General features: G+C 44.9%; 1 protein-coding gene across 5 annotated transcripts in view; it reads left to right on the top strand.

The window, feature by feature from the left end:
* The first annotated feature begins 12,720 nt into the window (after window positions 1-12,720).
* Window positions 12,721-15,818, top strand: part of SYT9 (synaptotagmin 9) — an 85,210-nt gene continuing 82,112 nt past the window's right edge. For all 5 annotated transcript variants that reach the window (XR_014150308.1, XR_014150309.1, XM_081835350.1 and 2 more), the window contains exon 1: window positions 12,721-12,979. Coding sequence is in view for 3 of the 5 variants with exons in the window: in XM_081835350.1 (XP_081691476.1) it covers window positions 12,832-12,979 (148 nt within the window). In the remaining 2 variants the exon portion in view is untranslated. The remainder of the gene's footprint in view (window positions 12,980-15,818) is intronic.

Here is a 15,818-nt window from a genome sequence, read left to right on the forward strand (position 1 = left end):
GGGCTACTGAAGGTGATGGGGCCCTTTATATGTCCAGCTGACCTTTGTGAACAACAAATTGTCGCTGGTTTTTGTGTTGAATATATGCTATATGGTAATTTATGGACCTAATAGGTATCTAAAGCCATTTGCACATAACAGAATATGTATCTTATCAAAGTAATTGCTGAACTGAAATACAATTAAGAAGAAGTATATTAGCAGTGAAATACAATTAAGAAGAAGTATATTAACAGTGAAATAATTATTAAGCTCTAACTGTATGTAGGTTTTTTTTTATTTGTTTTTTATCTTATATTTTGGAAATGTACATCCAGTGGTTTTTTCCCCTTTACATTTTTGGGGGCCCCCAAGAGAGTGGGGCCCTATGCTGTAGCTTGTTTAGCTTATATGTAAATTTGGCACTGCTTGCAAAGCACAACAGATAAAGAGACTCAAAAACTCAATTCCTGCAAACTGTGGGGGACCTTGGGGTCTCAAATTTCAGCGGTGCTCTGGGAGATGCCAAAATCTGGTGCCCCCCGCCTCTCGCCTTCCATTCTGCATCATAGCTGCGGTGCCCCAGCAGCTCCACACCCAATGAGACCAAACTGGTTGCACTCCCCTAAATCTGCCTCTGCTGCAAGTGTTCGCTGAGTATACAGTCCATTTATTTAATGGGGCCAAGTTGTAAAGTAAGAACCTAAAGCTGGACCGGCTTTAGAAAATGCACCCCAGTGCCGCCTCTTTCTCCATAGGCCCCCGCCCCCAGAGCAGTGTTGGGAAATTCCATTCCACCTTTTGTTGCAGACATGGGATTGTTGCGTGTCACATGTCTGTTTACATTCCAGCACAAATTGCTGGGTACCGTGAGCGGAACTTCCGTTCAGTGTATTGCTTCTGTTTTGAGTCTCTCTCTGAGAAGACAGCAAGGAGAGACAACATGTTTCTTTGTTCTGATTTATGTAAAATAAATCTGTAGTATTAGTATGTATCCACAGCCTCAGCTTCTTCTGTTGTGCAGTTTACTCTGCTACATATAGTGTGCTCAAGGCAGCAAGCTTGAGTCGCTGATTTACGTCGGAGCAGAGGTTGATGAATCTCCGCAGCGTGAAGGCTGAAGGAGATGATCCAGCTGGCCTTTCAACCCCCAGATGCCGAGAAGCAGGTGGTGGGTGGGTAGGCATGGAGGAGGCATGGAGGATCCTCAGAGGCTAGATCTGCCTCCTGGCATGACTGCCTCACATCACCTCATGGGCAAGCAGGCCCTGATCTAGGGTTTTAACTTTGGAAATAAATTATTGATCAGTGAATTTCTGTCCGTTTTCATTCCTAAATCTGACTGATGCTTCTTCCCCAAGTTCAAAACACATAATTTTCTGCTGCCTTTTAAGATTATTCTACGGCTCAGAGTATCGTCTCAAGGAACACGATTTAAGGAAAAGGACCTGGCTGTGAGTAGTTCTGGATGGGTAATTATACAGGAACTATTTTTAAGCCCATCTGAATTACCTGGAAGAGGTAATCAACTCGAACAATTCTGCCCACAATGCTCATGTTTAATGCTAAATCATTTAATGTTGAACAAGTGTGACATGAATGACTCTAGCTTCTTCCTAGGTCCATATTTCCTTCTCCTCTGTTTTCCTGCTATGTAGCCAAGAGGAGAAGCTTATGCAATGTCTCCCTTGAAGACAGTTATTAAAATGAAAGTGGGTGGGCACAGTTTCATGGTCAAACTGAAGGTCCACCCTCTGCCCATTTTAAGAAGAGGCTCACTCTGTCTAATGGTGTGGCTGCCCCTGCATAGACAGCTAGGGGTTCGGGAATGGGAATCTGCATCTCACAGAAAGCAAATGGCAACATCCAAATTATACTTGCAGTTCCAAAAAACTTTGGCTATCTAAGGGCACTTGATGACAATTACATGAATATCTATGGGGCAGCAAAGCAGAAAAATCCATGGAAAATAAAGGGACATTTTTCACTTATCTTTAGATGGCGGTGGGGATTGAACTTTAGTGCTGTCAGAGCTGGTCAAGTTGTTTCCATTTAGAAGGCCCTGGTAATAATGCCAGGTGCCAGTTTGCCATGGAGACTGGTTCTCCATAGAGGCACTTAGTGGCTTTTATTCTAAAAAGCACAAAACCAAATAATAAAAGCATCTAATTATAGAGTTGCAGGAGACATGAAGTTCTTACAGCACTGCCTCCTGCTGTAAAACAGGATCATTTTCATGTCAACCCTACCCCCACTGTACTTCATAAATAAAAAACGCTTCCCCTGGAATTGCCATGCAAAAAGCAGAAGGTTCACAAGGTGAGTAGGCAAAGAATCGTTTTGTGAAGCAATACTTAAGAGCCACTTTGTATGGTATTTCCCCCCATAAAGCAATAATCCTAGGATAGAAAAAGGACAGCAATGATGGGCTCCCCTCAACTTACCACCCACCTGGTCTTATCCACAGTTCCTCTTGTTCCACTGCTTTTCCATGGGGAAAACAACTCTTCGGGTTTCCCCCAGATTGCCATTTGTTCTGATCAATCACTAAAGAGGGGGCTTTCCCTTGGAAAGGAGTGAGGCAAGGGGAAAACCACTAAGCCCCATGCTTTCTAGGTACGGCACAGCGGAAGTGTGGACGAGCCCTTTGACACACATACTGAACAGCTACAATAGCCATATTGTCTGGAAATGAAATCCACGAAGCAGCCCAGAGTTAAATCAAATGCTGCAACTGTCAATTTTATGCAAGCACAGGCGCACCTAGGCTCCCTTGCACCATTGGCAAGCAGATGTATCGGTGCTCCTGTCCCTTGCGCTCTTGCCAGAACAGCACAGGCGCAACCTGGGTAGCATGCAGACGGGCTGCTGGCCACTCCAAGCCACAGTGGAGAGGTGTAATTTTGTCTCCCCTGGGCCTGTGCACAAGGCAGGGGCCACCCTGACCAGGTACACCCCTGAGTGCAAGCTCTGCAGAGTGATTCTATGGTTAGAGAGAGGAGTGTGGCCAGAAGTGGTTCTGCAACCATGCAGTGTCATTGATCATGGCACCACAGCAACTTAATGCCAAAGAAGACCAGAATCAATACGCTTTCACCACCACCCATGCCATCTTCCCAGTCCTTCTTCCCTTTGTCCACATGCACAGTTGTAGCATCAGGAATCCAGCTGAGGCTGCCTGTGGTGGTGGCAGGTGGTGGTCTACCCCAGCCTACCATTCAGGTGCCACTTTAGAGCTCCTACACCACTAGACCTTTCTGCTGTTAGCACCACTTTTGTCTAGGTGAAAATGTTCCTTTCAGCTATTCTGTAACTATAAACAGATTTTGTAGTCTATCTATTGAGTGCTTTATCAATGCTTTACCTTGAATGGAGAGTTTGATGTCAATGTGTGGCTTTAGCACTGGGATCCTACCATTGTGCATGTTAGCATTGCTGGGATTCTAGGAACAACAACCAGCGACTAAAAATGTCAACCCAAAGAAGCAAGTCAACTTGCCTTTTCAAATCAGCATGCACAGCAGCAGAGTTCATTTATTCCTGTAACGTTCTGGGATTTGCTTAAACCGAAACAAAGAAAGACGTCTTTGTTAGTGCCTCTGCTGAGAAAGGAGGTGCCCAAGACTGTCAGACAGAAAGAACATCATCTCAGCAGGTGCCTTGGTAAATCACCACTTATACTAATTCAGTATATTCATGGAGTGCCAAATCTCCCATTGCTTCCCCACTGTCTGTTAGAAGACCAGCTGCAGCAAGAGTGTCAACCTTCTCTCCAACTCAGAGACAAGCAAGTCTTGACAGAGGGCAAGATAGCAGGCTGCACTTTTGCATGTATTTCCTTCCCATGGGGGGTGGCAAGGTTAATTTTAGAATTTCAGTAAAGACCTTTATATTTTTTTAAATGTTTGCTGAACTACACAGTTTATAGTTTCTGTTTCCACAAATGAAGGCACTTGTCCCAATGCTAGGTGTATTATTGACATAAGCCAACTACCCGAAGAGGCCAGCTATGCATTTGCAATGAAGCAGAGCATTCTGAGCACAATCCAGCCAAAGTGAAGCATTTTTCAGTCTAATTGATTCCAATGGGTCCATATGAAGGACATGTTTGATTCTCCTGTTGAATCCTATGAGTATGTTTGTTGGATTGTGCCCTTTTGTTGGTTGCCACCGATCCTAAGAACCAAAGTGCTACACACACACACAAAAAAAAACACACAACAAAATAGACATTTGCATCAATTAATGTCAAAATTTTAAAAAGAAGCAAACACAGAGGCCACCAAAAGCCGGTCTAAACTGAGAAGTTTGTTTATTTAGTTCATAATATTTATACACCTCAGAGTGGTTTGCAATTGCCTCTGGAACACATCAAGACCAATGTTCAACAAAGGAAGTGGATTCCAAAACAAGAGGTTGGTTCTGTTGAGTCAAAATCCCTCCTTATGTTCCCTTGACATTTCTGAAGGACCATCCTTTGTAGATCTCAAGAGAAAGCAGCCAGAGAGGCAGCAGCAGACAGAGTGAGCAATGGCACCAAACAGGACTGGGGAAAGTCAAAAAAATTCTGGAAGCATTTCCATCCTGCTGAAATTGCTGAGTTCAGCCAAAATACTGAAAATCGAGAACATTTTACACAGTCTCATGGGATGATTGATTAACCCACCCAAAACAACAAAACAAATCACCTGCAACCCAAGTGGAGCAGTTTTGAGCCGAATTTCCCAGGTTACCTTCATATCAGGTAAACTCAAATCTACAGGAGGAAAGTTTCAGGACTGGCATTGTTTTAGGGTAATGTCATGTTACACAGGTTGCACAAATTAAAAGCAAACAGCTGCAGATGTATGGTAAACTCTGTGGTGTGGACTAGCTCCAAGAAATACACCCAACAAGACTTGATGAATCTTCTCTGACATTCACATGTCTCACCAATTCCCACAATATGGCAGCTCACAATAGGTGAGGAAGTTCCGTACATGCAAGATGCAACTGAGGGGCAAAGGGAAGTGAGATCGCACTACCTTAAGACAGTGATGAGGAGCAGGCAGGCTCAGAAAATCAGGTACAGTAATACCACAGGAAAAAAAGCTCTCCAAAAGGGCATGTTTTCCTGAGAGAGTATAACAGCAACATTCACAACAGATAAGAGGAAAGCAATAAAAAAACAACACAGAAGTAAAGATGGACTCTCGGAGAGAGAGAGAGAGAGCTTTTGACCCAGATTTTATTGACTTTGATTGCATTTTCCTAAATGTAGCATCAAGTGGCAAAAACAGCCTATCTGGAGGAGCCGTGGCACCTTGAGACATCTAATCCCCTCTGGTAACAAGATGATGGGCACAGGAATCAAAAGAGGGGAAATGAATCAGCTGTAAATGGTTTGTGGGAAACAAACCTGGCACCTGGAACGCTCAGTTGTGTGATTAGAAAATATGACATGTTTTCAGGCTGTGCCGTTTTATATCTTCCTTGGAACACTTTGTGTTAATCCTGTCCCTTTGTCTTAGGCTACAAAGGGTTTCTCTTGGATCCTGGGGCACCATGTCAGTTTGGATGACAGGTAGAAGAGGGTGGAAGGGTGGGGGAGTCACAAGAAAAGCAAAAAAACAACACCTGTTTTCCTAATATTGCCGATTAAATTGCAGGGAAAGCACAGCCCAATGCATTTGGAAGCACTTTGCTGCCTGATCATAACCAGAGTGTAGCTGCTTTTGCGTAATAATAATGTATAACAGTGTAGGAAGGGAAAGCCATCCCCCACTTCCCAGCCTCCCTAGATAGCGCCCAATCCCTTGCTTGAATTGCTGGTTTAAGATTTTAGCTGCAAGCAAAATTCAACTTGGCTTTTTGGGGGGGTAGAATTGGTTCAAATCGACTTACCGGTAGTTTCTTTATGTTAGTCTTTTCCAGAATCATTTCCGGAAATATTTCTTAGTCTAAATGATGGAATATCTGCTATCAAATAAATACATTCCAAATGCAGCGGCAGCAGGGCTTTTAGGGATGGTTTGCAGTATTTAAGTAATTTGGATGTAGTTGCCTTTGCCCAACGCAAGACAAAACAGTCTACGGTTGTATAAGGACATGCTGTGTTGGAGTTGCCTAGCTATCATTCATCAAGCAGAACCCTGCAATGCTGTTTAACTAATTCTGACACACAAGCAGATTACAGGGCTCCCATGGAGGAAAACCTATGAAAGCTGCACTGCTTATGGTTCTGAAAACTGATGCACAGTATTATGTTGGAAAACCTGAAAGGATGTTAATGGATGGCACCTGCTTCAATGCAATAGAACACTTTAAAAAGGGGAGAGAAAGAAAAGTAGCAAATAAGCCAAATTCGAAAGCCGATTTATCTCTAGCATCCCTGAAGCAGTGCGTCCAACAATTATCCAATGGGTTGGCAAATTTTATTAAGGGGGAAATGAAAGGCCACAGTGTGTTAAGCAACTGTTTTTAGAGTGGAAATGTAGAAAATCCGAGGTTCCTCACTGCACCCAAAAAATACTTGGCGTCACAGCAGATCTGTGCTGAGTTTAAGGTGTCTTTAACGGTTAATGAATCATCTCTAGGTGAAATAACCCAACTTCCAGTGATTTATTGGAAATATGCTGAACTCCTCTATCCATTTACCTCAGAATAAATCCTATTAAACTGTGTGTGACTTACTTCTGGGTAGGCATCCATAGACTTGCACTGCTAGAGTTATACTTGACATCTAAAATTTCTGTCCTAGAAATACTTTTTCTAAAACCATTCTTCCCAAAGTGAGTCTCCTTCTCATTCAGAAAGAACTAGCTCCTGAAACCGTCATCTCAAAATAACTTGAATGCAGACTTCCTTTTGAGGATCTTTTAAAATAAAAAAAATAAGAGTAACAAGATATACATTTTCAAGCTACCAAATTCATTTTTAAAATAAATAGAGCAAAGCAGGAAAGTCAAGCTGAGAAGATCAGACCTATTTCTACACAAACATTGGTATTGTTGGCTGAGGAAACTTTGGTTAGTGGATTTCAGCAGAGTTGGCGCTTGGCCCTTCATTTCCCCCTCTGTTCTTTGTTTTTGAGGCTGGGTTTTCTGCCAAGCCAGGCAGGCATCAAAAATCACTTTCCTGAGACAAGCTTCCTCACTAGATTTGATACAAGTAGTTACGTTACAGTATCGTCCTAGGGCAAGGAATATTCAGACTGAGGGTCCATCCAACTAAACGGGATGTTCAATTCATCTCATGTAGGTTTCTAAAGATGCTAATAGCATCAGTTGGGAGGGGAAGTAATTATTGGGATCGTATCAGATGGGAAGGGGGGATTTTTACCATTTCCTTCCCTGTTACTATCCTGGGGGGGGGGTTTCTCTTATGCTAACATTTGCATTGGGGGGTAATTACTTGCTGATGCCAATGGGGGATTTTCCCCAATGCAAATACTAAGAGATTTTGCCCAGTACTGCAAATCATTCCCTCTCTCTCTCTCTCTCTCTCTCTCTCTCTCTCACACACACACACACACATACACACACTGCTATCACAGCACTGATCCATTTGGTGGAGAAAAGAGAGTGACTGACCACTTCCCTAGGCCAAGCTAATAAATTGCTGCCCATGCACTACACTAAATATCAGAGCAGGACATCAGTTTTCAGAACAACAACCAATGCAGTTTTCATAGGTGTGCTCCACAGGAATCACTATTTTGCCATGCTGGCTGGAGCTGGTGGGAGTTGTGGTCCTAAAAATCTGGATGGCATCACGTTGGGGAAAGTTGCACCAGAGTATTCTGTTTATATGTCCCATCACTTTCAGAGACACAATTAGTTGAGACAGAAGACAGGGCATTTCCTATTGTGGCAGTCAGGTTGTGGAATTTCCTGCTTAGATGGCTTGTTTGTCCCCCTGTGTTTTAAGCCTCAGGAGAGCAAATTAAGGCTTTAAGTGCATTCACTGACTTTTAGTTTTAGCTGAAGTTTGTCTCTCCTACTTTTATGCTTCCTTTCCCTTTTCCCCCTCTTTGAATCTACTCTTAGTTTTATAGTATTTTGTGGATTTTAGTAGTTTTGATTATTTTTAACCAAACTCTCCTTTTATTGAAAAGAATACCATTTGTATGTACTGTTATAGGAAATAAAAAGGGCATACAAAAATATAACTGAAATGTGGTAGAGAAGATACAGTCACTATCTTGCTATATTTGATAGTTTTTATGTGTTCTTGCATTTGGTGTATGAATGTATGCTGTAAGGCACCTTTAGCTTTCTAGGATCAGCAGCGGAAGCCCTGAATTGGCCTTGGCAGATGCCCAACAATACCTATACCTGACTTGGCTCCTGAGTAAAAGGCAGAGCTTTACTTCCACCATTTTTATCTCTCTCTCTGTTCCAGCTGTTTCCCCTTAGTGTATGGAAATTTCAGAAATATCCCTTGAAATTTGCACCTTTCCCTTTCCCTATGTTGTGTCCTAGCCATCCACTTCCATATTTAGTTAAAGTCAGAGCCTTATTATAGAGAGACTTAACGCTCCTACAGTATGTTCCATGATGCATGAGCAGACGTTCAAGGAACATGTCATTAACAACTTTTACCATGCTGCTTCCGATTGTGGGTGCAGGTGGGGGTTTTAAAAGCAGTTTGAAGGTTTAGTTGAAAAGTTCCCCTCATCTTAAAGAGAATAAACTGTCATAAAGACTATAATAATCACCTTTCCATCTTAAAAGCAATCTCTCGCAGACCTGTGATATAAAAGAGATTTTTAAGACTCCTTGTTATCCTTCTCAAATTACCGGTATATCACAACAGACACATACCACTGGGTTCTGGGTGATTGATGGCTTTATTTATTTTTTAAAGGGACTCTTGAGTTCTTGGTGGTTCTACATCCAGTCTGTGCTAAGCAGCTCATGGTAAAATGCTGTGTACCTTAAAATAGGTCAAGTAGATGTGGCACATACTGAAGACTATTCCTGACTTAGGCACAGACACATAAAAAGCTGTTTGTATCTCCGTTCCTAAACCAAAAGGGGTTTGTTTAATGCTGTAAAATATGAGGCTTTTTCCTTCCAACAGTCAGAAGTGGCAGTCTGCGCATGCATTATTTATAGAAAATAATTGCAAAACAATTAGTTGAGCGACTGTAATGATTTTTGAATGGGAGTAGGTAGTGAGACATAGAAAACATATGGCATTTCACCAACTGTTTATAAATATTATAGCAGAATTGTGCAGAAGAACGGCCTCCTCCTCTACAAGAATCAACAAGGAAGATCTCCTTTAATTGCTGACTACCCATGGTGTTAGTATCATCCTGACATTTTATCCTCTGTGTGTGTGTTTCCCACACATAAACTCATACTCTTTCTCCTCAGACTCCCTCCCAGGTTTTCTGTTTCTACCATGGTTGTGCTGTTCTGAACAATACCCAGGCAGAATTGAGTTTTCAGCCATTCCTTAACTACCCCAAATCAGGTATCACAAGGTATATATATACCCTAGGAAGTCACAGCCACCGTAATAGCCTAGCAGTTCTGCATAGGAGACGGGGGACATCTCTGGTTTTAAAAGGTCTACATGAGAAAATCTTACATGTACAACTCTCATTTCTTTCCTTCTCATACTGGGCCCTCTTCCTGAGCTTTGTTCCAAATTGCTAAACCAGAAACACAAGAAGGTTGCATGAAGAGTTGCCCACACCTTTATCTTGCTCAGCCATTATACAGAAAGAAAAAAGAGGCAGCTAAAGAACTACTGACTGCCAGGCTTGGCCCCAAATTAGCATTAGAACTTCCAGCTTGCAGGACAAATTTCACCTACCAGGCTTCCTTCCCCATGGTGTGTTCTCCAAACCTGGCCCCCATTTGCCTCACATCTAATGTGATAAGTAGCATCATGGGCAGGGCAGGTAGAGGCATGGCTGGGTCCTGCTGCTGAAAAGGATTGAACTCCCTGCCTGTCAGCTGATGCGCAGAGAATTCAGTTCTGCTCGTTTAGGTGTCCCAGCAAGTTCTCCACTGGGAACAAAATGTTGTCATTTGGAGTGCTCCTGTTTAGGGTTCCTGCCAGCCATGTCCTCTGCCAAGATACCCCATTTTACCCTCTGTGGCTCCCACTTGACTGTTTGTAAACATTATTTTTATTCCATACTTCTGAAAATATTGAGGTTGCCCTTAGGAGGATGCTATAGCCCTCTTGGTTTTTAGTGGTCTTGGTTTGGCCACAGCTCTTAGTACTCAGTAGCTGAGTTTGCTATTAGAAGAACTGAGGGTTGTTACGATTTTAATGTGCTTCTTGCCGTGTCTTTTATTTAATAATAATAATAATAATTTATTATTTATACCCCGCCCATCTGGCTGAGTTTCCCCAGCCACTCTGGGCGGCTCCCAATCAAGTGTTAAAAACAGCACAGCATTAAATATTAAAAACTTCCCTGAACAGAGCTGCCTTCAGATATCTTTTAAAGATAGGATAGCTGCTTATTTCCTTCACATCTGAAGGGAAGGTGTTCCACAGGGTGGGCGCCACTACTGAGAAGGCCCTCTGTCTGGTTCCCTGTAACCTCGCAACGAGGGAACCGCCAGAAGGCCCTCGACGCTGGATCTCAGTGTCCGGGCTGAATGATGGGGCTGGAGACGCTCCTTCAGGTATACAGGACCGAGGCCGTTTAGGGCTTTAAAGGTCAGCACCAACACTTTGAATTGTGCTTGGAAACGTACTGGGAGCCAATGCAGATCTCTCAGGACCAGTGTTATGTGGTGTCGGTGGCCACTCCCAGTCACCAGCCTAGCTGCCGCATTCTGGATTGATTGCAGTTTCCGGGTCACCTTCAAAGGTAGCTCCACGTAGAGCGCATTGGAGTAGTCCAAGTGGGAGATAACTAGAGCATGCACCACTCTGGCGAGACAGTCTGTGGGCAGGTAGGGTCTCAGCCTGTGTACCAGATGGAGCTGGTAGACATCCGCCCTGGACACAGAATTAACCTGCGCCTCCATGGACAGCTGTGAGTCCAAAATGACTCCCAGGCTGCGCATCTGGTCCTTCAGGGGCACAGTTACCCCATTCAGGACCAGGGAGTCCTCCACACCCACCCGCCCCCTGTCCCCCCAAAACAGTACTTCTGTCTTGTCAGAAGATTCAACCTCTATCTGTTAGTCGCCATCCATCCTCCAACCGCCTCCAGGCACTCACACAGGACCTTCACCGCCTTCACTGGTTCTGATTTAAAGGAGAGGTAGAGCTGGGTGTCATCTGCATACTGAGGAACACCCAGCCCCAACCCCCTGATGATCTCTCCCAGCGGCTTCATATACATATTAAAAGCATGGGGGAGAGGACGGAACCCTGATGCACCCCACAAGTGAGAGCCCAGGGGTCTGAACACTCATCCCCCAACACCACTTTCTGGACACGGCCAAGGAGAAAGGAGCGGAACCCCCATATAACAGTGCCCCCAGCTCCCAGCCCCTCTCGACGATTTATATTGTTTATCACAATTTATATCGTGCTCTGAACACTCTGTTAAAAGTGGAAAGGCAAAGTATAAATTGGGGAAATAAATAAGCACACCGTGCCTCCATGATGTGACCCAACATACGGTAATCTGAAAATACATAGTATTACTTAGCAGTATGTATGCACCAGCATGTGAAACTACTTCATGCTATTTCACAAAATGGGAGGGGGGCACTAGCAGGTGGTAAGATTCCTCTGGGGCACCAGCTGGTACTTTAAAGTAAGGATTAGCAGGTATATGTGTGCAGTTGAACCAGTTGGAAAATACTGACCCTATTTTGATCAAATGAAAAACAACCTCATGTGCGGCAGATTTTGTCTGTTTCAGTCCCCCACACACTTAGCCAAATGAAACACTGAAATGTTCATTGGAGGATTTCTCACTTCTCTAGTTCTCTAGTCTAGGGCATGCCTGGGGAACACAGAACCACCATTTTTAAAGTGGCTGATGAAAAGCGGGTGAGAGGCTTTGTGTGGCTTGATCTTTCACTGGAATAAAGAAGGAAGAGAAGCATTTTGCTTCGCGTTCTCTGGAAAAATTGTGGTGCTTCCCCCTCACAATAGCCTGCAGGGCCCACTGCGTGGGGAACGGAGGGGCCCAGAAACCAAAGCCTGCACATTGTAGACTGAGGGGGGCGGAGAACCTGTGTGTGAAGGAAAACTGTGCTGCGAAAAGGAAACTTGTTATGAGAGAATTGTTTTTAAGAGCACCAAGATTAGGAATCAGCTTTGTTTTATTTGCCTCAAGAAAACAGCACTTTCTCTTCATGTGGCTCCCCAAGTACTTGAGGAGAATTCCACACGCAGGCAGCTGCTCCGCGTGTGTGCTCAGAACGTCGGGTCTCCGGGGAAATGTTGTTCCAGAAAAAGAAGGGTGGGGAAAGAAGTGCGATAGCTGACAATCATCGGGAAGGGGAGACACGGGGAAACGCCGAGCTCGCCTCAGCCTGGGCGCTGGGCGGAAGGAGGCGCCTTCCCTATTGGCGCCGGGCTGCTGCAGTGAGGCTCGCGGCCGCCAGGGAGAGCCGTTCGGGCGCCGCCTGGAGCCGAGCGAGGCGCGGCTGGCTGGGCGCCTGGCTTTGCGCGCAACTGGTGGCGGGGTCCTCCTTCTCCTGCTCGTCCGGGCGGGGTGGCGGCTCCTGCACAGTGCCGAGGCCGGCCAGGCGAAGTTGGGCAGCGGCGAGGAGGGGCGGCGTTGCTGCTGCTGCTGCTGCTCCCTCTTCCCAGTATGCCGGCGTCTCCCCAGTTGCCTCGGCGGCGACGGCAAGCGGGCGGCCGGCAGCGGCAGCCGAAGAAGCGCGTGTGAGCGACCGGAGAGCTCCTCTCCACTCACAAGGATGCTGGGGGGCGATGCCTGGCGGCAGGGAGGACGAGATTTGCCAGAAAGCGCTGAAGCTGCTGGTCGAGCTCTGCTCCGACGGGACGGTGGAGAACGACCGCTGCCTCGAGTTCAACTACTACCTGCGGGACAGCGGCAGACCCCGGCCCACAGACTCCGGTAAGCGCCGCGATCCTGGGTGGTGGGGGGCCGGGAAGGAACTTCAGCGGGACGAGGGGCTTCAGTTCCCTCGTCGGAAATCTATAGGCGTCCATCGCAGGCTGGGTTTGGAGAGGTGGCGCGTCAGTGATTGCTCGATCCCATCCCTCCATTTTTCAGACATCTCCCTTCGCCCTGATTTGGAGGCGACCAGGACTTTACTCCTAAATGGTGAGGCCGGGGTTGATGTTCCCGGTCTGTGCAGCCAGAGAGCACGCCGTCCTCCTGGACTCAGCGCCCAACCCTAGTCACATTTAGGCGCCAAACCCATTGGTTTCAATGGAATCTTACGTGCTGATTTGAATGGATGCAGAAATGAATCCTGTTGATTTTCACAGAACTTGCTCTTAAGCATGGCTTTAGGAGCATGGGTTTGCATCCTGATATTGGACCTGCTCACTCAGAGGGAAGTCCCTGGGAGTTGAGTGAGAGTTGCTCCCATGTAACACGTGTGTGTGTGCAGCGTTGCAGACATGGTCATGGGGCAGAGTTAAGGTACCATCTCTGAACTATTTTTAGATCCTGTGAGTTTCTGTTGCTGCTGTAAGACCAGCACGTATGCAGGATTGTCGGAATAAACACATCTCCAGGAACCAAATCATGGCTGTGGCTCTGGTTGAACTCAGAGTGGGACCAGGGCGGTGTGTCCAAAAGGCATCACATGCTGGGAAGCTCTTAAGCTATTCAGATCTTACAGGAATTGTTTCTTTGCCTTGCTTACACAAGCACGCGCACGTGCACAACAATCAAATAAAATGTGACAGAGCGTTAAATTGCTCTTCTATATCTCCTACGAGTAATATAAGCATTTTGCAATATAACACATCTCTGTACCGTTGGTTTCATTATGGAAATCAACTGGCAGCATACCTTGTTTTCTTTAAAACATGTTTCGGGGGGGGGGGGCTGATTGTATTGGGACTAACGGAGCAAAGGGATGCTACTACCGTTTAATTAGTTGTAATCCTTTTGCTGGATAGCATAGAAGTTGCTTGCTTCCTGAGCTATTTGAAAGCTAGCAGCTAACTTTGGAAAGTTGATTTGACCAGGATCAGGATTTAAGTCAGGTGGGCATGCTGAATTGTTAAACTGATAGGTGCTTCTGTTCTGTCTTGAAATGACTACTGAGCTCGCTCTGATCCTGAGTATACTTGTTTGGAAATAAGTCCTACTGAAATCACAGAGGATTGACTTATGCATAAATGCACTTAAGATGTTGCAGGGTGGAAGGTAGAGGCAGGATGTTATACTTTGCAGCAGATGGGTTTTTACGTTATTGCTTTTCTTAGGAACAATTCTATACTATGTCCCATGGTATTATTTTTATTCACTGACAAGCTTTTGAGTCCCCTCCCTCTTGTTTCCTACCAGAGAGACTGCATACCAGCCTCTTGGGCTGATTATGGGATTTATGTTAGATTATGTCTTTAGTGCAGTGCCTTTGGTTTCTTTTTGATAAATGTTCTGATTTAAATGTTTATTTCTTAAAGAAGCACCTCCAGCTGCTTTGTTGCTTCTCTACTTTCTGCAAGAATGTTGACCCATTCTGTGGCTGCTGAAGAAGATCAGAGATCTTCCTGATACAAATATGCACATGTATCAAGGATAAATCACCAAAGGCCTAAGCTAAATCTGCGTTGTTTCTCTGTGTGGAATTTTATCTAGTGCACATGCAGCTCCCAAGCACCTCTTTAGTCCGTATTGCTCTTCAACCCATTTGCACTGGAAACATAACTGTTCACAGGGCTAGCGTAGATCATGCACCTAACACAATATGATGCACATGAAGTGCTCTCATTGTATATAATACCTGCCTCTGCTTTCCTGATGATTACTTTACTACTAAATTGTGAGTATGGGAAGCTACAAAGAAGTGCTTCCTTAGTGGCATTTATATTCTTCTGAAACTGTGGGTTACTAACTACAAAGTTTATTCTGCTGAACTTAGCGAGACTTCAAGGGAGGATAATTTTGGATCACGCTACTGAAGTCATCCGACTTACTTACAAATGGAGCCCTGCAACAAGATGTTACAGTGTGCCACAGGTGTTACCAGGGCCTGTGGCTAAGTAGAATGGGGGGGGGGGGAGAGAGTTAACATTGAATACAGGAGTCCCTCTCTGTTGTAACTTGGAACTTGATTCATGTATGTTTTATTTATATTGTTAGTTCTTGGACATTTAAAGGGGAATGCAAGTCAATTGAACTGATGGATTTGGCCTGGAATGAGGTTCCAGAAGGAAACTTAAGGAGCTGGATTTTTACTTCAACCTGAGATGTATGGGGTATTTTTGACTGGAAATCCAGAGCAGCCTGAGTAGCTCTGTCCAGCAATGTTAACAGAAGACTACTGTGTCCCGTAAGTCTGCAGTGAGGATGCAACAATGAACTGCACTGCATATTTCTCAAGCCGACCAGCAATGTGGGAATAAAGGCAATGGATAATACCGCAGCAGTGCTGTTGAAAACTGCTCACTTAGCTTGAATCCAACCTTCGATTGGGGTCTAATACTTCTGGGGATCACTGCAGAGCTGTTGTAGATCACTCAGAGCCTAAGCTGCAGTATTTCACGTGAACTACACTGCAGGCCTGTCATAAACCATTTCCTCTTCCACAGCCTTTCCAACTTGCAATATGGTGAGGATGAATTGCATTTGGGGAAGGTGGGATGTGGTGGCTACACTGGTGTCCAATCCTGGTTACACAGAAACCTTGGATTTCTCCATTGGTTTCTTTGGGAAGCTCTCACTTCTTCTGTTCCTAACAACATTTAAAAATAGCTTCTCGGTGTGAACCAGC

This window comes from Podarcis erhardii (assembly GCF_964252035.2).
Source record: "Podarcis erhardii genome assembly, chromosome: 1".
Taxonomy (NCBI): domain Eukaryota; kingdom Metazoa; phylum Chordata; class Lepidosauria; order Squamata; family Lacertidae; genus Podarcis; species Podarcis erhardii.